General features: G+C 46.1%; 1 protein-coding gene across 2 annotated transcripts in view; it reads left to right on the forward strand.

Moving 5' to 3' along the window:
- The window catches only part of FBLN5 (fibulin 5), an 83279-nt gene that overhangs the window by 39840 nt on the left and 19454 nt on the right, over positions 1-23985 (forward strand). For both annotated transcript variants that reach the window (XM_067727511.1, XM_067727505.1), the window contains exons 5-6: positions 18329-18451; positions 21328-21444. In XM_067727511.1, coding sequence (XP_067583612.1) covers positions 18329-18451; positions 21328-21444 — 240 coding nt within the window. The remainder of the gene's footprint in view (positions 1-18328; positions 18452-21327; positions 21445-23985) is intronic.

A 23985-nucleotide genomic window follows, 5' to 3' on the forward strand; every position in this document is an offset into this window, starting at 1 on the left:
ATCCCTAGTACCTACCGCAGTGTTGACTCCCAGTGAATGGGCGTGGCGTAAATGAATCCTGAATAGCTGTGTTATTTGGCCCTGGGATTTGGGCGCTGTGCTCTTCATGGTGGGAGGGAGAGCTAGATTGGTCGGTAGGCCAGCTAGTTGGCTGGCCCTGCATGTAGCTCCTTCACCTCCCTGCCGTCTGAACTAGAGAAATCCAGATGTCTGCTAGTGACCACAGGGTGGGGGATGGAAGAAGGCAGCCCCTACTCCATCAGCTAGATGAACATGCAATCCTGAAAAGTGTTTAATAAGTTCAAATATTTATTTTAGGTTTAAGTGATACAATCCAACTCCTACCAAGTCCAAAGACTGGTGGGGAGCATGTGTGGCTCTTTCAGTCCTGTGCCGTTTGGGGTGGGGCCCTCACTTCCAGACTCTCAGGACATGTGGCCCCCTCAGTCAGCAGACAGTATCCCTCAGACTCTCTCTCTCTCTCTGGCATCCTCTCCCCTACCTTCAGGGTCCCTACCTGCTTTTCCCCTCTTCCTCCCATCCCCTGGAATTTCACCTCCTCTTCAGTTGTAGCCTCAGCAGTTATTCTCTGATGTGCTGAGGCCATCGGCTAGTGATGAGGAGCAGGGAGCTTTGGACCATAGAGGGTGGGGGGCGGGAGAGGAGACCAGCAGGGGGGGCTGGTCTCAGGATGAAATATCTATATTCTTTTTTTTTTTTGACCATTTTATTTTATTTTTAACATCTTTATTGGAGTATAATTGCTTTACAATGTTGTGTTAGTTTCTGCTGTATAAGAAAGTGAATCAGCTATATGTATACATATATGCCAATATCTCCTCCCTCTTATGTTGGCCTCCCACCCCTCTAGGTGGTCACAAAGCACCGAGCTGATCTCCCTGTGCTATGTGGCTGCTTCCCACTAGCTATCTATTTTACATTTGATAGTGTATATATGTCCATGCCACTCTCTCACTTTGTCCCAGCTTACACTTCCCACTCCCTGTGTCCTCAAGTCCATTCTCTACGTCTGTGTCTTTATTTCTGTCCTGCCCCTAGGTTCTTCAGAACCAATTTTTTTTGTTTTTAGATTCCATATATATGTGTTAGCATATGGTATCTGTGTTTCTCTTTCTGACTTCCTTCACTCCTCTGTATGACAGACTATATTCCATTGACAGTAATATTCCATTGCATATATGTGCCACATCTTCTTTATCCATTCATCTGTTGATGGACACTTAGTTTGCTTCCATGTCCTGGCTATTGTAAATAGAGCTGCAGTGAACACTGTGGTACATGACTCTTTTTGAATTAAGATTTTCTTAGGGTATATGCCCAGTAGTGGGATTGCTGGGTCATGTGGTAGTTCTATTTTTAGTTTTTTAAGGAACCTCCATACTTTTCTCCATAGTGACTGTATGAATTTACATTCCTACCAACAGTGCAAGAGGGTTCCCTTTTCTCCACACCCTCTCCAGCATTTGTTGTTTGTAGATTTTTTGATGATGGCCATTCTGACTGGTGTGAGGGGATACCTCATTGTAGTTTTGATTTGCATTTCTCTAATGATTAGTGATGTTGAGCATTCTTTCATGTGTTTGTTGGCAATCTGTGTATCTTCTTTGGAAAAATGTCGATTTAGATCTTCTGCCCATTTTTGGATTGGGTTGTTTGTTTTCTGGATATTGAGCTGCATGAGCCACTTGTAAATTTTGGAGATTAATCCTTTGTCAGTTGCTTCATCTGCAAATATTTTCTCCCATTCTGAGGGCTGTCTTTTTGTCTTGTTTATGGTTTCCTTTGCTGTGCAAAAGCTTTGAAGTTTCATTAGGTCCCATTTGTTTATTTTTGTTTTTATTTCCATTTCTCTAGGAGGTGGGCCAAAAGGATCTTGCTGTGATTTATGCCATAGAGTGTTCTGCCTATGTTTTCCTCTAAGAATTTTATAGTGTCTGGTCTTACATTTAGGGCTTTAATCCATTTTGGGTTTATTTTTGTGTATGGTGTTAGGAAGTGTTCTAATTTCATTCTTTTATATGTAGCTGTCCAGTTTTCCCAGCACCACTTATTGAAGAGGCTGTCTTTTCTCCATTGTATATTCTTGCCTCCTTTATAAAAAATAAAGTGACCATATGTGCGTGGGTTTATCTCTGGGCTTTCTATCATGTTCCATTGATCTATATTTCTGTTTTTGTGCCAGACCCATACTGTCTTGATTGCTGTAGCTTTGTAGTATAGTCTGAAGTCCGGGAGCCTGATTCCTCCAGATCCATTTTTTTTTTCTCAAGATTGCTTTGGCTATTCGGGGTCGTTTGTGTTTCCACACAAATTGTGCAATTTTTTGTTCTAGTTCTGTGAAAAACGCCATTCGTAGTTTGATAGGGATTGCATTGAATCTGTAGATTGCTTTGGGTAGTATAGTCATTTTCACAATGTTGATTCTTCCAATCCAAGAACATGGTATATCTCTCCATCTATTTGTATCATCTTTAATTTCTTTCATCAGTGTCTTAAATTTTTCTGCATATAAGTCTGTTGTCTCCTTAGGTAGGTTTATTCCTAGGTATTTTATTCTTTTTGTTGCAGTGGTAAATGGAAGTGTTTCCTAATTTCTCTTTCAGATTTTTCATCATTAGTGTAGAGGAATGCAAGAGATTTCTGTGCGTTAATTTTGTATCCTGCTACTTTACCAAAATCATTGATTAGCTGTAGTAGTTTTCTGGTAGCATCTTTAGGATTCTCTATGTACAGTACCGTGTCATCTGCAAATGGTGACAACTTTAATTCTTCTTTTCTGATTTGGATTCCTTTTATTTCTTTTTCTTCTCTTATTGCTGTGGCTAAAACTTCCAAAACTGTGTTGAATAATAGTGGTGAGAGTGGACAACCTTGTCTTTTTCCTGATCTTAGAGGAAATGGTTTCAGTTTTTTTTAAAAAAATTAATTTATTAATTTATTTATTTACTTTTGGGTGTGTTGGGTCTTCGTTTCTGTGCAAGGGCTTTCTCCAGTTGCAGCGAGGGGGGCCACTCTTCATCATGGTGCGCGGGCCTCTCACTGTCGTGGCCTCTCTTGTTGTGGAGCACAGGCTCCAGACACACAGGCTCCGTAGTTGTGGCTCACGGGCCTAGTTGCTCCGCGGCATTTGGGATCTTCCCAAACCAGGGCTTGAACCTGTGTCCCCTGCACCGGCAGGCAGACTCTCAACCACTGCGCCATCAGGGAAGTCCTGGTTTCGTTTTTCACCATTGAGAACAATGTTGGCTTTGGGCTTGTCATATATGGCCTTTATTATGTTGAGGTAAGTTCCCTCTATGCGTACTTTCTGGAGGTTATTTTTTTATCATAAATAGGTGTTGAATTTTGTTGAAAGCTTTTTCTGCATCTATTGAGATGATCATATGGTTTTTCTCTTTCAATTTGTTAATATGGTGTATCACATTGATTGATTTGCATATATTGAAGAATCCTTGCATTCCTGGGATAAACCCCACTTGATCATGGTGTATGATCCTTTTAATGTGTTGTTGGATTCTGTTTGCTAGTATTTTGTTGAGGATTTTTGCATCTATGTTCATCAGTGATATTGGCCTGTATTCTTTGTGACATCTTTGTCTGGTTTTGGTATCAGGGTGATGGTGGCCTCATAGAATGAGTTTGGGAGTGTTCCTCCCTCTGCTATATTTTGGAAGAGTTTGAGAAGGATAGCTGTTAGCTCTTCTCTAAATATTTGATAGAATTCACCTGTGAAGCCATCTGGTCCTGGGCTTTTGTTTGTTGGAAGATTTTTAACCACAGTCTCAATTTTGTTGCTTGTGATTGGTCTGTTTATATTTTCTATTTCTTCCTGGTTCAGTCTCGGAAGGTTGTGCTTTTCTAAGAATTTGTCCATTTCTTCCAGGTTGTCCATTTTATTGGCATAGAGTTGCTTGTAATAATCTGTAATGATCCTTTGTATTTCTGCAGTGCCAGTTACTACTTCCCCTTTTTCATTTCTAATTCTATTGATTTGAGCCTTCTCCCTCTTTTTCTTGATGAGTCTAGCTAATGGTTTATCAATTTTTTTTATCTTCTCAAAGAACCAGCTTTTAGTTTTATTGATCTTTGCTCTTCTTTCCTTCATTTCTTTTTCATTTATTTTTGATCTGATCTTTATGATTTCTTGCCTTCTGCTAACTATAGGGTTTTTTTGTTCTTCTTTCTCTAATTGCTTTAGGTGTCAGGCTAGGTTGTTTTTCTGAGATGCTTCTGTTTCTTGAAGTAGGATTGTATTGCTATAAAATTCCCTCTTAGAACTGCTTTTGCTGCATCCCATAGGTTTTGGTTTGTCGTGTTTGCATTGGCATTTGTTTCTAGGTATTTTTTGATTTCCTCTTTGGCTTCTTCAGTGATCTCTTGGTTCTTTAGTAGTGTATTGTTTAGCCTCCATGTGTTTGTGTTTTTTACAGATTTTTTCCTGTAATTGATATCTAGTCTCATAGTGTTGTGGTTGGAAAAGATACTTGATACAATTCAATTTTCTTAAATTTACCAAGGCTTGATTTGTGACCCAAGATATGATCTATCCTGGAGAATGTTCCATGAGCACTTGACACGAAAGTGTATTCTGTTGTTTTTGGATGGAATGTCCTATAAATATCAATTTTGTCCATCTTGTTTAATATGTCATTTATAGCTTGTGTTTCCTTATTTATTTTCATTTTGGATGATCTGCCCATTGGTGAAAGTGGGGTGTTAAAGTCCCCTACTATGATTGTGTTACTGTTGATTTTCCCGTTTAATGGCTGTTAGCATTTGCCTTATGTGTTGAGGTGCTCCTATGTTGGGTGCATAAATATTTACAATTGTTATATCTTCTTCTTGGGTTGATCCCTTGATCATTATGTAGTGTCCTTCTTTGTCTCTTGTAATAGTCTTTATTTTAAAGTCTATTTTGTCTGATGTGAGAATTGCTGCTCCATCTTTCTTTTGATTTCCATTTGCATGGAGTATCTTTTTCCATCCCCTCACTTTCAGTCTGTATGTGTCACTAGGTCTGAAGTGGGTCTCTTGTAGGCAGCATATATATGGGTCTTGTTTTTGTGTCCATTCAGCCAGTCTATGTCTTTTGGTTGGAACATTTAATCCATTTACATTTATGGTAATTATCGATATGTATGTTCCTATTACCATTTTCTTAATCGTTTTGGGTTGGTTATTGTAGGTCTTTTCCTTCTCTTGTGTTTCCTGCCTAGAGAATTTCCTTTAGGATTTGTTGTAAAGCTGGTTTGGTGGTGCTGAATTCTCTCAGCTTTTGCTTGTCTGTAAAGGTTTTAATTTCTCTGTTGAATCTGAATGAGATCCTTGCTGGGTAGAGTAATCTTGGTTGTAGGTTTTTCCCTTTCATCACTTTAAATATTTCCTGTCACTCCCTTCTGGCTTGCAGAGTTTTTGCTGAGAGATCAATTGTTAACCTTATGGGAATTCCCTTGTATGCTATTTGTTGTTTTTCCCTTGCTGCTTTTAATATTTTTTCTTTGTATTCAAGTTTTGGTAGTTTGATTAATATGTGTCTTGGCGTGTTTCTCCTTGGATTTATCCTGTATGGGACTCTCTGTGCTTCCTGGACTTGATTAGCTATTTCGTTTCCCATATTAGGGAAATTTTCAACTATAATCTCTTCAAATATTTTCTCAGTCCCTTTCTTTTTCTCTTCTTCTTCTCTGACCCCTATAATTTGAATGTTGGTGCATTTAATGTTGTCCCAGAGGTCTCTAAGACTGTCCTCAATTCTTTTCATTCTTTTTTCTTTAATCTGCTCTGCGGTAGTTATTTCCACTATTTTATCTTCCAGGTCACTTATCCGTTCTTCTGCCTCAGTTATTCTGCTATTGATTCCTTCTAGAGAATTTTTAATTTCATTTATTGTGTTGTTCATCATTGTTTGTTTGCTCTTTAATTCTTCTAGGTCCTTGTTAAACGTTTCTTGTCTTTTCTCCATTCTATTTGCAAGATTTTGATTCATCTTTACTATCATTACTCTGAATTATTTTTCATGTAGACTGCCCATTTCCTCTTCATTTGTTTGGTCTGGTGGGTTTTTACCTTGCTCCTTCATCTGCTGTATATTTCTCTGTCTTCTCATTTTGCTTAACTTACTGTGTTTGGAATCTCCTTTTTGCAGGCTGTATGTTTGTAGTTCCCGTTGTTTTTGGTGTCTTCCCCCAGTGGGTAAGGTTGGTTCAGTGGGTTGTGTAGGCTTCCTGGTGGAGGGGGCTGGTGCCTGTATTCTGGTGGATGAGGCTGGATCTTGTCTTTCTGGTAGGCAGGACCATGTCCAGTTGTGTGTTTGGAGTGTCTGTGACATAATTATGATTTTAGGCAGCTTCTCTGCTAATGGGTGGGGCTGTGTTTCTCTCTTGCTACTTGTTTGGCATAGGTGTCTAGCACTACAGCTTGCTGGTCATTGAGTGGAGATGGATCTTAGCGTTTAGATGGAGATCTCTGGGATAGCTTTTGCTGTTTGATATTACATGGATCTGGGAGGTCTCTGGTGGACCAATGTCCTGAACTTGGCTCTCCCACCTCAGAGGCACAGGCCTGACACCCAGCCAGATCGCCAAGACTCTGCCCACCACATGGCTCAGAAGAAAAGGGAGAATAAAAGAAGGAAAGAAAGAAAAAATAAATAAATAAAAGTAAAATGCAGTTATTAAAATAAAATGTTCAAAACTATTAAAAATAAAAATAATTAAGAAGTAATTTAAAAAAGAAAAATAAAAAAAGAAAGAAGAGAGCAACCAAACCAAAAAACAAATCCACTGATGATAACAAGTGGTAAAAACTATACGAAAAACAAAAACAAATAAAAAAACGGACAGACAGAACCCTAGGAAAACTGGTAAAGCACAGCTATACAGCTTCACACAAAGAAGCATACACATACACACTCACGAAAAGAGAAGGAAAAATACATATATATCTATACATAAAAGGAAGAGAGCAACCAAATCAATAAACAAATCTACCAATGATAATAAACTCTAAATACTAAACTAAAATAAACATAAAACCAGAAACAAATTAGATGCAGAAAGCAAACCCCAAGTCTACAGTTGCTCCCAAAGGGCACCTCCTCAATTTGGCATGATTCGTTGTCTATTCATGTATTCCACAGATGCAGGGTACATCAAGTTGACTGTGGAGATTTAATCTGCTGGTCCTGAGGCTGCTGGGAGAGATTTCCCTTTCTCTTCTTTTTTCACACAGCTCCTGGGGTTCAGCTTTGGATTTGGACCCGCCGCTGCGTGTAGGTTGCCTGAGGGCATCTGTTCCGGCTCAGACAGGACAGAGTTAAAGGAGCCACTGATTCGGGGGCTCTGGCTCACTCAGGCCGGGGGGAGGGAGGGGTACGGATGCGGGGCGAGCCTGCGGCGGCAGACGCCGGCGGGACATTGCACCAGTCTGAGGTGCGCCGTGCGTTCTCCCGGGGAAGTTGTCCCTGGATCCCGGGACCCTGGCAGTGGTGGGCTGCACAGCCTCCCGGGAGGGGAGGTGTGGACAGTGACCTGTGCTCGCACACAGGCTTCCTGGTGGCGGCAGCAGCAGCCTTAGCGTCTCATGCCCGTCCGCGCAGAAAGCCACGGCTTGTGCCCGTCTCTGGAGCTCGTTTAGGCGGTGCTCTGAATCCCCTCTGCTCGCGCACTCCGAGGAAATGGTCTCTTGTCTCTTTGGCAGCTCCAGACTTTTTCCCAGACTCCCTCCCAGCTAACTGTGGCTCACTAACCCCTTCAGGCTGTGTTCACGCAGCCAACCCCAGTCCTCTCCGTAGGATCTGACCTCCAAAGCCCGAGCCTCAGCTCCCAGCTCCTGCCCGCCCCAGCAGGTGAGCAGACAAGCCTCTTGGGCTGGTGAGTGCAGGTCGGCACCTATCCTCTGTGCGGGAATCTCTCCACTTTTCCCTCCGCACCCCTGTGGCTGTGCTCTCCTCCGTGTTTCTAAAGCTTCCCCACTTCCCACCCCTCCCCTGTCTCCGCCAGTGAAGGGGCTTCCTCATGTGTGGAAACCTTTCCTCCTTTACAGCTCCCTCCCACTGGTGCAGGTCCCGTCCCTATTCTTTTGTCTCTGTTTTTTCTTTTTTCTTTTCCCTACCCAGGTACGTGGGAAGTTTCTTACCTTTTGGGAAGTCTGAGGTCTTCTGCCAGCGTACAGTAGGTGTTCTGTAGGAGTTACTCCACCTATAGATGTATTTCTGATGTATTTGTGGGGAGGAAGGTGATCTCCATGTCTTATTCCTCCGCCCCCTTGAAGTTCTCTCGAAATATTTATATTCTTAATCACCTGCTTGCCTGCTGCTTGTAACTTGTTATGTTGAAAGAGCCATCTGTGACTCCCCTCCCTTGTCCTAGGGTTCCAGGAATGGGTGTATGTGAAGGAAGTGTTCCCCTATGTCACTGTCCGTGGTCAAGACCTGGCCTCACCTCCCAGATGTGGGACACTCGCTGTTATGTGTTCCCATAGCCCTCTGCAGTGCTCTCCACACTGGTTTCTGTTCACCGCCTGCCTTCCCCACTAGCCTGCAAGTCCTAGGAGGGCAGGTGATGGTGGCCCCATTTCAGAGGCAGGGAAGCAAATGCAGGCCAATGACATATACATGGGTGCCCTGGTTAGTTAGTGATGGAGTCAGAAGTGGTAGCAGAGTCTCTGACCCCGGCGTGGGGAGGAGAACATGTGCAGATTCCATTCTCGTGCTCTGAGAGGGACTGGCAGGGAGTGTTTGCTGCTGACGACAGGCTGATTGATTCCTTGGGGTGAATTTGCATACCCTGGTAATCTCACAGCCTGCACCAGGCCAAGGGTTTGGTCCTGAGCCTGCAAAATGGATTGGGCTGGTTTTGCCCTAAGGGGTCCTGCTGGTGCCCATTTTCAGGCCAGGAAAAGGTGTGTCTTTTCTTTCCTCTGATGTTCCTCCCTCCTGTGATTGTTGAGAATAAACTTCTTCCTCGTCTGAGATGTACGGCTCTTTATGAGGAAGGAGGAAGCATAACTCCCTCCATCAGGCCAAGCACATGGCGTGTCAAAGCCTCTGGAGGTTGAGGACACTCTCAGATCAGCCCTGGGCAAAGACTGGGACAGGGATGAGGCCCCGGGCACTAGAGGTGGTGGCCTGGGGCTCTGCTGGGCGGGCACTGTTCCCAGATATCCTCCATCCCATGGCGTGAGACATGGGGCCACTGAAGAGGTGGTTGGCCCAACTGGCTTCCTCTCTTGTCCTGTGGTATAACTGACTTCCCCCTCTTGCCTTCAGAAAAGTCCAAGGACAAAGTATCTTCATTTCCAGTATCATTCACTTCCATGCTCTCCATCACACCAGGCACTATGTTAGGTGCTTAGGACACAAATGTGAATGAGACCCATTTCTCGTTTTCCGGGAACTCGCGGTTTGGTGGAGGGAGATGGAGCCCTGCACAGCTAATTCTGTCATACAGTGTGAAATGCTATAAAACCAGATGTGTTTAATTAGCACATGTGTGAGTATAAAAGTAGGCTTGACGTGCTCTGTTGCCGAGGTGTAAAAAGAAAGCTGTGTGGTTTCTAAGGAGGGGAGTGAAGTGTTGAGCAGTGGGGCCCCATGATCGTTTCCATGTCTTGGATCATTCTGCAGGTTGTGTTTCACTTGCTTCCAGCAGGAGAGGCTGGAGGCCGGCAGACTAGTACAGAGTTATTCCAACCGTTTAGAGAAAAGACAGCAAGGCCTTGGAATATTTGGGGGTAAGGGATGGAAAGAAAGAATTTGCAGAATTTCCAGGATGTGAATTGTGTGAGAGTAGGGTTTGGGGGGAAGGACTTAAGGGTGGCTAAGCTTTCTAGCCCCAGGTTCAGGACAACGGTGACACCGTGAACTGTGACAGCATCAGGAGAGAAGGGTATGGGGGAGGAATATGCTCAGAGGGAAAGGGGAGCCAGAGCCTATGGGGAGATGCGGTGGAGATGACATGATTTAAGAGCTATGATATTTATAGACTGCGTTACTGAACAAGGGATGGTCGGTATTGAAGGAAAAACGTTGTCTTTGCTCCTAATTGGAATCTTTTGCACTTTTTGTCATCACTTTGGGGGCCAGTATTGCCAAGAACTTAGTTAAGATTCAGGGAACTGAGTTAACTCTTAGGCAATCAAAACACCACCAGCAAACTGAAAGGAGGAGAACCTTCTGAAGGTACACAGTGCTCTGGGCCCAGCCGCTGCAGGTGGACATGAGTAATGGCTGAGTCTGTAGCCCCAGAAAAGCATTTTTTAGACTGTGGTTTAGGCTGTGCTGAGAACTTCTTGAATAAGACTCTAAAAATCACAATACTATTGTAACCAGCAGGTTTGATCTTAGAGAATAATCTGGTTAGGGATTGCCAGCTTGATTTTTGAACCCTTAATTCCCTCCTAGACTCTCCTGAACAGCTTCTTAAACTCTGAGTAAGTTGCATGGATAGAGAACCAAACATCACCCACAATAATCTAGCACCTTGCCTCTCGAAGTGTGGTTCCTGGGCCAGCAGACTTGGAACTTAGAAATGCAGAACTGACCAAATTAGTGCCTGCATTTCAACAAGATCCCCACTGATTCATATGCACATTACAGTTTAAGAAGTACTCGTCTGGCACAGCAAGTTCCAGATATGGCTTTACATTGGAATCATTTAGGTAACTTTAAACAGCTTTCCAATCCTCCACCCTAGACTTTCTGATTTAGCCCAGTGATTCTCTTGTGTAGCTAGGTTTGGGAACCACTGACTTGTATAGTTTCAAAAATCCTTCTCTGTTGATGGGCAAACGGCAGGACTTTTGGTAAATGACAATCTAGTTTGAGCTCCATGTTTGTCTGGTTTATAATCACAATAATGGCTAAAGCCTCATGCCCTTTAAAAAAATACCATGTCGGGCTTCCCTGGTGGTGCAGTGGTTGAGAGTCCTCCTGCCGATGCAGGGGACACGAGTTCGTGCCCCGGTCCGGGAGGATCCCACATGCCGCGGAGCGGCTGGGCCCGTGAGCCATGGCCGCTGAGCCTGCGCGTCTGGAGCCTGTGCTCCGCAACGGGAGAGGCCACAGCAGTGAGAGGCCCGCGTACCGCAAAAAAAGAAAAAACACACAAAAAAACACAAACATGTCTACATTGGCAATAAGCAGCCTTGTCCCCTTCCTCTCAGGACAATTCATGATGCTCAAGAAGGAACATATATGTCACTAACCCCTCGCTCCCACCCCACCCCTGGAACTGCAGTAACAATTCATACGTTGTCAAAAGTTGAATGAGCAAAAACGTTTAAAAAAAAAAAAAAAGTTGAATGAGCTTAGCCAGTTCCCTGCCCAGTTTGAAAGCAGCTAGAGTCAGCTGATGTCTACCAAGCACTCTGGATGAAAATAATTACCCAAGAACCAAACAATGTGACCCCCATTATCTTCATACTTTGTTTCTGTAGAAGGCACGGCTAGAAGGGCCTTTCGGAGCTCTCCTCCAAGTTCTCGCTTTATGGATAGAAAAATAGAACCCGTGCAGAGGTTGGAAGCTACAGTCCAGCTGGTTTCATCCAGAAGGAGAGGATTTTTAGTTGTTTGGAAAATGGATCACATATTTGTTGCCTAATTAGAGGCACAAAACGAGCAAGCTTTGTATTCTAAGCTTGATATCAAGGACTGGGACAAATGCTGTAAACACAGAAAAATCTGGTTCCTGGTGACTGCCCAGGACCTATAAGACACGTGGAATGCAGACATCCTGGGAATTCAACAAGCAAGTTCTCAAATGCTGAGCTCTTTAATTAAGCAGGTGTTTGGGAAGTCTGTCCTGTCTGTGTAGCTTCCAGCCTTCACTGAGGTCGTCTTGATGAAAATTGGCCCCCATCCAGCCCAGCAGCAGGCCTAAAACTGGCTTCAATTGGAGGCGTTGGAATGTGCCTTGTTATTTTCTTCTTTCTTATCAAGCCCCATTAGCTTGAGCGAGGAAGGAACAAAAACGGGCTGGGAAAACATGTTGTTTCACTGGGTAAAAATTTACTACCAAGGAAGTGATTCGGCCGTGTCCAAAAAAGGACTCATGGAGGACTTTGGAAAGGTGCAGTCTTCCGAACGTTTTTCGACAGTTTCTCCCCGTGTCACCCAGTGAGAATGTTTCCCTTTGGCTGATGGCCGTTCTCACTCAAGAACGGAGACATTCAGCCGAGGGTGTGTACACAGGCTCACAAAGTCAGCCCTGCCTTATTGACAGTATTGGAAACCAAGCTTCCCCTATCTTTCTTGGCTGTTAGAAACAGCACCTCACCGGGGAAGGGAACTATAATTTCCTGGGCACCTCCTATGCGCCAGGCAATGGTGGTGGGACCTGCGAACACGCTGATTTGTGAACTCTCATGGCAGCCTAGGAGGCAGGCTGCTGCAGCTCTATTTTGCAGAGAATCTGAGCATCCCTGAGATCAATCAACTTGTCAGTAATATTCAGTTATTAAGTGCAGGAGCCTGGATTCACACCCAGCTCTGCCTGCCTCTCAAAGTTCTTATTTTTTTTACCCAGTAGCCCTTTCTGGGGAAGTCACAGCCCTTTGGTCTTTTTTCTCTTAAGCTTTAGTGCTGGCAGAATGGCTTAGGAAATGTTCTCCCTGTGGGTGTGGCGGAACCATTAGTTTTTGTTTTGTTTTGCTTTGTTTTACCGTTTTTAAAGGATATTTATTTCAATGAGAATTTGTGTTATGAAAACAGTTTAACTATTTTCCCTTGAACTTTTAGGAATGCTGAAATGTAAATGCGTGTAGGTATATAATATGTACATTCAAATATAATAAGTAGCTGGCGTACATACGCATATTATTTGTATTCAAACATATTCATGCATATTTATAGCAGTATGTTGTCCATTATACCTGCCAGTAGAGATTTTTATATAACAACCTGTGAGTTAACCCTAAGATCATACTTGGAACCATTAGTTTTACGGGGGACAGAAAAATGGGTTGTATGCTGAGAACTAACCCACTCCCAAGGAAGGACATATAATAGGCATAAACCAATAGCATGATAGTCACGACGCCCTGTGAGAACTCCGTCTGACAAGAGAGAGGGGGGACCTGCCAATCACCACCTGCCTCCATCACAGAACTCCTGCTCCAAGGGCTAAACCTTCTAGCAGATTTGTAGGCTGTGGCCTTTTCTCATGTTGTCCCTTAAGTCAGCCTGGAAAGTGGCAGTGGGGTGGGGGGGAGTGGTGGTGGTGGTGGTATGAATTGGGAGATTGAGATGGACATGTATACGCTAATATGTATAAAATAGATAACTAATAAGAACGTGCTGTATAAAAAGAGAAATAAAATTTAAAATTTTTTTAAAAGATTCTAATTTTATTTTTTTTTACTGTATTTGATTTACAATGTTGTGTCCATCTCTGCTGTACAGAAAAGTGACTCAGTTATACACATATAGACATTCCTTTTTCTAAATTTTCTTTTCCATTGTGGTTTATCACAGGATATTGAATATAGTTCCCAGTGCTATGCAGTAGGACCTTGTTGTTTATCCATCCTATATATACTAGTCCGCATCTGCTAACCCCACACCCTTGGTCCTTCCCTCCCCCACCCCCCTTCCCTTTGGCAACCACAAGTCTGTCCTCTATGTCTGTGAGTCTGTTTCTGTTTTGTAGATAGGTTCATTAGTGCCATAGTTTAGATTTCTCATATAAGTGATACCATATGGTATTTGTCTTTCTCTTTCTGGCTTCACTTAGTATGATAATCTCTACGTCCATCCATGTTGCTGCAAATGGCATTATTTCATTCTTTTTTATGGCTGAGTAGTATTCCATTGTATACGTGTACCACATCTTCTTTACCCATTCATCTGTCGATGGGCATTTAGGTTGTTTCCATGTTTTATCTATTGTGAATAGTGCTGCTATGAACATAGGGGTGCATGTGTCTTTTTGAATTATAGTTTGGTCTGGGTATATGCCCGGGAGTGGGATTGCTGGGTCATATGCTAATTCTATTTTTCGTTTTCTGAGGAACATCCACGCTGTTCTCCATAGTGGCTGCACCAACTTACCTTGCCATCAGCAGTGCAGGAGGGTTCCCTTTTCTCCACACCCTCTCCAGCATTTGTTATTTGTAGACTTTTTAATGATGGCCATTCTGATCCCTGTGAAGTGGTACCATATTGTAGTTTTGATTTGCATTTCTCTAGTAATTAGTGATGTTGAGCATCTTTTCATGCGCCTACTGGCCATCTGTATGTCTTCTTTGGAGAAATGTCTACTAAGGTCTCAGCCTGGAAGATTCTGTTCCTTTTGTTGTTCCAGTTTGTTGGGCAGGTGTATTCTGAAGTCTGAGCCCAGTTCCTCCATCTGGCCCCTCTGTGAGATCTTGACGGGACTGGAAGGACGTTCTTCACTCACACTGCCTTAGCACACCTGCTGGGGACATGGGACACAGCTATCGGTATGACATCCTACATGAATATCCCTGCCGTGCAGGCTGCTGTCCCAAGGCCGGGAGCTCACTTCTGCCTTCTGGAAGGGTGTCAAGGAAATGAGGTTGACTGCTTTGAGGACTTTCGTACATGAGCAGTTGTTGTTTGAGATTGAGAGTGTAATTGAAGGCTACCCTGGGGATGTCTGAAGGAAGGAGTGACAGCTCAGAGCTGCGTGGGGCAGCAGAGCTGTGCTGCTCAACATGGAGGATGATTTTTTCCTGGGTAGGCACAGTGCTGGGCTTTGATCTGGTTTTGGAGATGTCAGTGAGCACTTTCCTTCAGTAGCCAGGGTGCTGGTCGCCTGGATGGTGGGGGGATGTTGTCCCAGCTGGGGAGAGATGAGCCATGGCTGCTGTGCTGGAATCCTCGAAGGGCCCAGGCAGCTGCCCAGGGCCACAGCCCCCTGGAGGGACCCTCTGCTTCCGTGAACCATACAGCTAGAGGGACTGCACTCGACACCAGCTCTCCCAGTGGCCTAGAAATTTAGGAGGACACACACACACACACACACACACACACACACACAGTAGAACATGAAGAATTAATAAGTGAATGAGTACATGAATGATTGAATGAACCCAGCATTCTTTTCTCTTAAGGGATGTTTCCTAAACATCCCACAGAAAAGGAAAGGAGTAACAGGCATGGTTTGCGTCCAAGGATAATGACACTTACTCAGGTTGCCGTAACTTGTACTTTTCCACTGATGCAGAAAAGGCCCCTTAGCCAAAGAATGTCCTTGGAGTGTTCAACGTACTTTTCCTTCTGTTATTTAAGTCAAATGTATTTAATGTAAGCAATTTAGCTGTGAGCTGCAATGTGTGATGAGTCTTTTAGCCTCGTGTGGAACCCACAGCATGAACTTCCCCAGTTTCAGCCCCACAGGTGTGCAAGCTGATGGGGGTTTTCTGTGGGGTGGTGGTTTTCAAAGTCCAGGCACTTGTCAGCAAGTTGGCTGGGAAAAGCTTGTCTGGGGGCTCAAAGGCCTTAAAGTTTGTTGCCCATGTGTTCATTCATTCATTCATTCATTCATTCACCAAATAGTTATTAAACATTTACTATGGACCCAGGTTAAACCAGGTTTGTTTTTAATTTTTAATTTTTGTCTGTGTTGGGTCTTTGTTGCTGCGCGTGGGCTTTCTCTAGTTGTGGCGAGCGGGGACTACTCTTCGTTGCGGTGCGCGGGCTTCTCATTGCAGTGACTTCTCGTTGCAGAGCATGGGCTCTAGGCGCGCGGACTTCAGTAGTTGCGGCTCACGGGCTCTAGAGCACAGGCTCAGTAGTTGTGGCTCGTGGGCTTAGTTGCTCCGCGGCATGTGGGACCTTCCCAGACCAGGGCTTGAACTCGTGTCCCCTGCATTGGCAGGCGGATTCTTAACGACTGCGCCACCAGGGAAGCCCCAGGTATGTTTTGAGGTTATAAAGATGGGACATACATCCACCAAAGACTCCAAACTTATTGAGTTCTCAAAATATATTTATGTTGACAATCCAGTGTCAGTTGATTGATTCAACCCATTCAATCAATCAATTCAAGGAGGTTTTTGAACGTACATCAACAGAAATGTGGTATAACTGAGTTAATTCTTTAACTCAGTAAAAGTGGTGGAGTTTTTTTTTTTTTTTAAACTTTAGAGATTTTGTTTCTGGGTTTGAATAGTTTGCACGTGCGCAAACACATTTAGACCTCACGTGCCCTTCTGAGCCCAGTCTGGCCCCTCCTGAGCGTTTGGTTCCACTGTGCAGGACTTCGGGGGCACGTTGTGTGCACCCAGTTTACACAAGCACAGAGCCTTGGGAACTTGCTATCACCAAGTCTCTCTAACAGTTCTGTTGCCCCTTAAGTCTCCCTCACCCTGCGTTCCCCTTGAAGCAGGAAAAAGAGCACAAATTCCTAAGGCAATGTTGTTCCCAGGGTACAATTGCCATCTATCACTTCCCGCTGAAAAAATGTAAATATGTGCTGGCCAATAGTGGTGTTGTTTATTATCCCAGGCTTCGATATGGATTTGAGTAGGAGCGGCTGCTGGCCGGTTCCCCTGGGAGGCTTTGCTGGGTGGGCAGACCTGGGGCTGGAAGCGAGGCCCAGGGCAAAGGCAGGAGCTCTTGCAGCTGAGAACGGCGGCGGGTCTTTGCCACCGAGGCTGCGCGTCGTTACGTGTCAGGGTGGAGCAGAGGCTGCTGCCGCCCTGGAAGCGGGTTCTTGGAGGTGGTCCATGTTTTGCGGGCTGGTCATTGAGGGTGCGATGGGAACGGACCAGCGTCATCGGTGTTGACCAGTGATGCCGATGGTGGTGGATTGTGGTGGTGTCGCTTGGAGCCTGGAGACCATCGCTTACCTGGCTGAACGTTTCACTGGACCAGCTGTGCTTGCTTCCTGAGTGCACACCCGTGCTACCCAAGGAGCTTACACTTTGGAATCCTAGGTGCCCCCCAGCCCCACCACAGCCTGCCATCTGTGATGTCAAGAGGCAGACAATTTTCCGGGCGGGGCAGGAAAAGGTAGCAAAAGCTCAGCCCTCTCTCCTCTGCTTGACCTGCCTGGGCCTCGCAGTGTGGCCTCTGCCACTCCTGCACAGAGGGGGTTGGGAGGCAGCAGGTGGAGAAGCCTGGACTCGGCTCTGGCCTTGGTGACTCAGCACCTTCAGCACCTTTTCCCATATGTAAGTGGGGGTCACCAGCTCACCGCATGGAGCAACTGTGAGGAAAAATGAGGAGTCGGGCGCACTGCGCAGGCTCAGTGAAGTGCAGTTTTAAAGTTATTTCCGATGGCACGATGGTCCGTTCTGGAGAGGCGGGGAGAAGGGGTAGATGAGCAAACCCTGCCTGTAGTGAGGAGGGGGCAAAAGGCAGGAGCCCTAAAGTGCAGGCAGGTGAGGGCAGGAGTGATGAGGAGAGGTGGGGCCTGGCCAGGCGGATCCAGGGCGCTGGGTGAATCCCTTCATAGCCAAAGGTCTAGGGGGTCTTGTCCTTTAGGTCAAAGTAAGAGCGTGGTGTCAGGAGGACCGCTTATAGGGTTGAGCACTCTTTCTAGAGTGCAGTGTGGGGAGAAAGGGAAGAAGGATTCGTTTCAGGTGAAACAGTTCTGAGTGCTGTGTACAACAGATGAGAAATGTGGCCATGAAATCAACTTGGTCTCTGTGCTCTGAGCTCCCAGTTAAGGAAACGGGACCGACTGGCTTGGACATAAGTACCTGCACACTGGCAGACAGATGGGGACGCAGCAGCTTGGAGAAACCCAATGTAAGCAGAGGGCAGCAAGAGATCAGCCCTCGGAGCTCTGGCGTGGAAGGAAGACTGGAGGGCTCTGGGAAGCTTCATGAAGGAACAGGAGCTCTACGTTGAAAGATTTTGGGGCATGGATGTAATCAAGTGACTTGACTACAAGATTCCGCTGGCGAGGGACGTTCCTTTTTCTTCTGTTATGTTCTCAGTGGTGTTTATCATAGCTCTGCGCACACGGCAGGTACACAACAGACCGGTTTAATATGTGAATGGGTAAGCCTAATACAAAACGCGTTTCTAAACCAAGTAATGGTTGAACTTGCTTTCAGAGAATGATGGGCTAGGATGGCAGAAAAGTGCTTAAGGATGTGTGTTCTCTTTTTGGCCATTTCCCTTGTGGATTTCCAGGGAGCAGATTAGCTCTACCCCCTCCGAAAAGGTCAGGGTCTCCTAGTGGTACCTGTTAGGGAGGTGCTTCCGTCTCCTTGGATATCACCCAGGGACATTATCAACTGCCTCCCAGCCAGACAAGCAAGCAGCTGGCACCTCTAGTGGCTGCAGGGCTTTAAACATGTAAGTGACATTCTTTGGAATATGTCTGTGTTACAGATGTGGACGAGTGTGCAACGGATTCCCACCAGTGCAACCCTACCCAGATTTGCATCAACACAGAAGGAGGGTACACCTGCTCCTGCACTGACGGCTATTGGCTGCTCGAAGGCCAGTGCTTAGGTAACAGCTCTATGGGCTACACAGAAACTCTTGAGAGTTAATGCTTGTGTCGGGTATAGTGAAATGTGGGCATGGCTGGTGGTCTAAGGGCAGCGGGCTTTTCTTTGGGGGTGGGGGAGGCAGAAGGCTGTTGAGCTTACGTGTAGTCCCACCCTTTAAAATCAGTTACCACCGTCACCGCATCACTGCATGTCGTCATCAGAGTTTTTGAACGTACTTTTTAAGGGTTCATGTTTGATTCTACCTAGACCTTCTTTCTGCCTTTAGGAAGTTGATAACCAAGGCAGGAAGTGATAGGGGTGACGGTTGTTCTGTCCCAGTTAGAAATCATACCAAGAGAAGGGAATTCTTGCTTAGTCACAGAAATGTCCCAAGTCTCAAATGTGGATCAGTGGAATCTGGTCTAATATCATCTCCTCCTAATACCCCATCACAGCCCCTACCCCATGCCCACCCCACTAGCTCTGGTCTTTTTTTAAGGAGTCAGTCAGCACCAATTGAGAATTTTGTCCCTTGCGGTTGGCATCGGCTATATGATCTCTCTGTTTATTTTTACTGGAGGGCTGTTTTCCTTTCTTCTCCTTTAGTTTTTGGTTTAGTCAAGTGAATGAATTCATAGCAATCTCTGGCTGTCACTTCAGTTTCTCTTTGTAGGGTGAGATTTCTTTGCTGTTTTCTTGGAAAAGCCCTACTAGTTTAAATCCTCTACGACACTCTTCTGTCTCCCGGAAGTCAGTCCTGGAGGAGCTGAGAAACAAATCCAAACAACATCATGGAAACAAACAAACAACAAGGTTCTTCTTTCCAGGTCTTTCTTGATTGAGACTGAGCTGAGGTCTCCTCTAGAGCCCTGTCCAGAGCATCCTGGGCTCTGACAAGCCAGCCTAGGCTTGACTCGGTTCCCCTTTCCAGGCACCAAAGAGCTGGCTGCACACGAGCATGTGTAAATATGATGATTGCTTTGCATTTTAACCAACCTCAGCTATTATGGAAAATTTGACGCCACTGATTTGAACATAAGCAGACCCGCGTGAGTTATTTGTATGGGAAGAGTCAGTATGTAGAATTTCAGAGCTGGATGGGGTGTTAGATGTTATGTCATCCAACTTCTATAGAGTTGGAAACTGAGACTCAAAGAAGAGCAACGTGTTGGACAAAGTTAGAGTGAGTGGGTCTAAAATCTGTCTTCTGTTTCTCAGTCCAGTTTTTTTCCACCACAAGAAGGTGCTAGAGAGAACCAGGTGACCAGGACATACAGGCCAGATTTCAGAGACCTTGGGGCCAGGAAAGCTCTCCCCATCTGAGTGGGGGCAGTAATTGGGACATTCCTCTACCAGGGGGGTTGTTCTCTTCCACAGAGCATGAAGTTTTGGGAGGGATGCTCCTGGAGGCCTGACGTGGTGCCGCATGCATGGCCTGCTTACACTTTACATCCAAAGTGAAGAGCTTTCCTCAGTATGGGCTAAACTCATGCCTTCTCTCAGCCAAACTCTTCTTTCTGTTTCAAAATGCAAATTCCATAGCCGTCCACCCCCCACTCTGTGCGACTTTGCAGGCATTGCTTTTGCAGAAAAATAAGGGGCTGGGAATCGCCTTTCTTCCAAGGTACCCCTAGGCAGAAGATGCCCTCTTTTCCCCCTGCTGCCTCCCTGGCTTGGGGACGTGCCCAACTGCACCCACGTAGGAGGTCAGGATCAGCAACTGCAGAGGTCAATGTGCTTTATAAGCAGGAGCTGCAGGGCACTTGGTGGGCAGTGGGGTGAGCCAGGTTAGAAGTAGCTGCAACTCAGAGATGAAACAGAATGACAAGGGCAGGGCATGGTTCCTGAGGAGGGCTGAACAATGAGTAAGGTGGAGATGGGGTCCTTTTTGGCAGTAGGTAGTAGAAACCAGGCACAGAGACAAGTTCTGAGCTGGCCTTCGGAGCCCTTGGTGGACCCTGGTTCCAAAGGAAGTGGTGTACCAGAGGGGGAACGTTTAGGGGGAGGTGAGGATGAAATAAGGACCAGTTACAGCTATAGTCAGGTGAGACTCGGTCCCCACCTGGAGGCTTCATTCGAAACACCCTATCCTGCAGGAGTGAATTCTCCAGCTGTCAGCCCGTCAGCCCATCAGCTTGGGGTATTAAGAAGTGCTTTCCCAATGACGTCAGCCTCCCTGTTGACTGGTACATGTCAGCCTGGCTCTGCTAAAAGGAACCATTCACCCACATAGCTGCTTGCTCAGGAAAGGCCAATCATGGCTTGCAAGAAGTGTGTTTATCCAGAGTTTTATGTCCACTCTGCTACAAGGAGGAGATCCAAGGCCAACTCCGGCATCCTTGTGTTCCTGGATTCGTAGGTCTCAAGACCACAGCGCTACCCAGCTTGGCCTGGCCTACACTCACTCTTGTTCCTGACAGCTGGACATATTCATCATTAGTGGAGCTGGCAAAGAGCCTACAGGAGCCAGGCTATGGATACCCCTGACACTTTAAGCCAACTTGTCCCTTTCCAGGGCAATGACACGTTTAAGTAGGATCTTAGGGTGACTCTTGGTGTTGGATAAACCTTAGCGTTAAATCTTAGATTTGCTTAAAATCTTAGAGGCCATCTTGACCAATGTTCCACTCTAAGCAGAAATTTCTTCTACAACTTTCAATATAGGTTCAGGTGTTCATAGCACTGAGATGGGTCAGGGAGGATGGTAGAGAGATTGAGCCCAGAATCCAGAGGGTGTCACCATCCCTGACACTTCGTAGGTGCTGTTGTTGTGTTAGTTCCGCTGTGCTTCCCCTTGTGATGCTGATCCAGAAGAGACAGGCAGTAATGATGCTGGGGTGGCATCGGTGATTGAGAAGAAAACATATCTTACCTGGCTTGCAATTCTGTTTCCAGACATTGATGAATGTCGCTACGGCTACTGCCAGCAGCTGTGTGCGAATGTTCCTGGATCTTATTCCTGTACGTGCAACCCTGGTTTCACCCTCAACGAGGATGGGAGGTCTTGCCAAGGTATGTGATGTGAATGACAACTCGAACACAATGTGAAACCCTAGATGCTGTCTTCTTCAGAGTCTGACAGTTTATGTTGGTAGGAAACACTGTTGTTAAAGTGTATTTCCACTCATTGTCCCTGCCTGCCCATCCCATTGTTTACGGAAACCTGAGATCCTAACTGAGGTTATGTGAAACATGTCAGAGTGTCCTCTGAGTACTGCTGAAATTAGAACCACAGTTATCCACCAGCTGGGAGCTTATGGTTTCATGGATTTGCTTCTCTCTGTGTATCTGCTATCCACAAGTAGCCTTGCCAGCTTTTTTGGCCAACCTGGAATGTTCTCACATGTCCTATAGCCTGAGTTCAATTCCTGAGGCCCAAAGAGAGATGAGGAAAGAGGGCTTCTGATTCTGGATGAATTGTGAAATATTCAGGTACACCCTATGCGGGGTTTTCACGGGCGACTTTGATGCCTCTCCGTCCAGTTTCCCCTCACCCGTGTTAGGAGGGCCTGTTATTTAGCAGAGCGTCTGGAGGTGGTGGTCACCTCCCCTACAACCCAGCATTCCCCGCAGTAACAGAATGAAAGAAACAAAGGCATTTTCTGACTTTCACATGATCGCTTCAAATACTGATAAGTAAGAAAAACAAGTTCCAGGCCTATTGCCTCCATCTGAAGGCTTCTTCTGCTCAGGAAGTGAGTGGGGGACTTAAGACCCAAGAATTAGTGCAAGTCCTGTCTGGCCTCAAGCTCCCCGCCCCCAGCCCGCTCCCCAGGCCTCCAGGCCCTGGCAGCTGCCCCATCCAGGGTGGAGGCAGCGCCGGAGACTCAGAATGAGGTCTTTGTTTGGAGCCTGTCACCAGGTTTTGCAGGATCCATTTCCTTGTCACACCATTCGAGGTCTGGCTGGCAGGCTCCTGGCCAGCTACTTGGAGGAGAGTATGTCTCCATTAGTTTAATCATATCGAAATCATTGGGTAAACAGGAAGGCATCAGCGTTAAAGAGCTGGATCCTGGATTCTTTCTCAGTCTCTCTTCCAAAGTTGGTTCTGCTGCTTGTTCCAAGAAGTCTCGACTGCGTTCCTCTCGCCGGGAGAACTCATTTTCTTTTGAGAGCAGAGCCTGGGCTGGGAGGTTGAGGGAGCTGATAGAGCAGGGAGCAGGCGCCTGGCTCCTTTGCTGCTGTGATAAGCGGCTCAGAGCAGATGCAGGCTTCTCTGTGCCAGGGCTGGATGCTCGAGTTGCCAGCCCAGGTTGTCCCCCAGCGTCCACTAAGGAACAGCCACGCACAGAAGAGCCAAAAGGCCCATGTGTCCTTCAGGGACCGGCCTTTGACGAGGAACAGTGAACATACCTCTCAGTGCCAAGTCCAGCAGTGTGATTAAGCAGCAGGCACGGCATCCAGGCCTGGACACTGGGCACTTGGCCACTGGGATATTGCATCAGCAGGGCCCGCGGCAACACAGGATGTTACATACTCTGGCGAGCTTTTGTATTCCTAACACATCAAGCAAGGAAGAGTGCTTTGCCCTCCCTCTTCAAAGCATTGTCACGTTTGTTCATTTCACTGAACTCCAACAATAACCTTATGAGGTAGGCAGGGCAGATGAGGAAATCGAGGACCAGAAAGGTTAAGCAGCTTGGCCAGAGTCACACAGCTCTGAGATGAGTGTAGAACCAAGGATCCAGCTTTCCTGTCCAGCAGGTCAGAGTGGGATGCGGTCTTCTCCCAAAGGACTCCAAAGGGCATTTGGGCACGTGTGCAGGCCAGGGCTGGCAGGAGAGGGCAGCCAGGGCCCCAGGGGGCAGAAGCGCAAGCAGCTGAGAGCTGTGAGAGGGTGGGCCGTAAGCTCATTCACCTTGCATGGCCAGCATCCGGCCGGAAGCCGAGGACTGCAGCCCTTAATGCTCATTAGTGCTGTTCTGCCTGAACTTGCACTCGACAGCCTGGCACCACGACATTTTCCTGGCCTTCTGGGTGGACAGCCTCTAGACTCCCATTGGGCACCAGTGGAGACTGGTATCTCACTGGACCCTCTATGCATGGCCATCTGTTTTTTCTTTCCCCTCTGAAAGTTTCAAAGATGCCAGGAAGCAGGAGCTGTGTGGGCATGGGATTGCCCTCTTCTGTAAGAAAAACTTCTCAAGCCACTTACCTTTTAGCTCTGAAAGCCCTCAAATCTCTGTTAAGAGTCTCCAGAGGTTAACCTGGACTTTGAAGGGGATAGAAATTCTCTCAGCTGGAACTTTGGTCATTGCCCTATGGAGCGTGGCAGCAGGACGGGGGAGCTCAGAACGGGTCAGCTGATGCCACTGTACACAGGGGCTCCCTCCTTCCCTCCCCCTTCTCCGAGCTGTGCGGAATGAATCTTGGGTATTGTGGAAAGACCCCTGACTTATGTCCCAGTTTCAACTGTGCCCTTGTTAGCTTGGGGACTTGGGCACATCTCTCAACCTCAAAACAGAGGTAAACATCTTTGTTGACGTATAATTGACGTAAAATGAACTGCACTATTAAAGGTACATGATTTCATGCACTTTGACTTATGTATAC

The sequence above is a fragment of the Pseudorca crassidens genome, chromosome 1 (assembly GCF_039906515.1).
Source record: "Pseudorca crassidens isolate mPseCra1 chromosome 1, mPseCra1.hap1, whole genome shotgun sequence".
NCBI lineage: Eukaryota > Metazoa > Chordata > Mammalia > Artiodactyla > Delphinidae > Pseudorca > Pseudorca crassidens.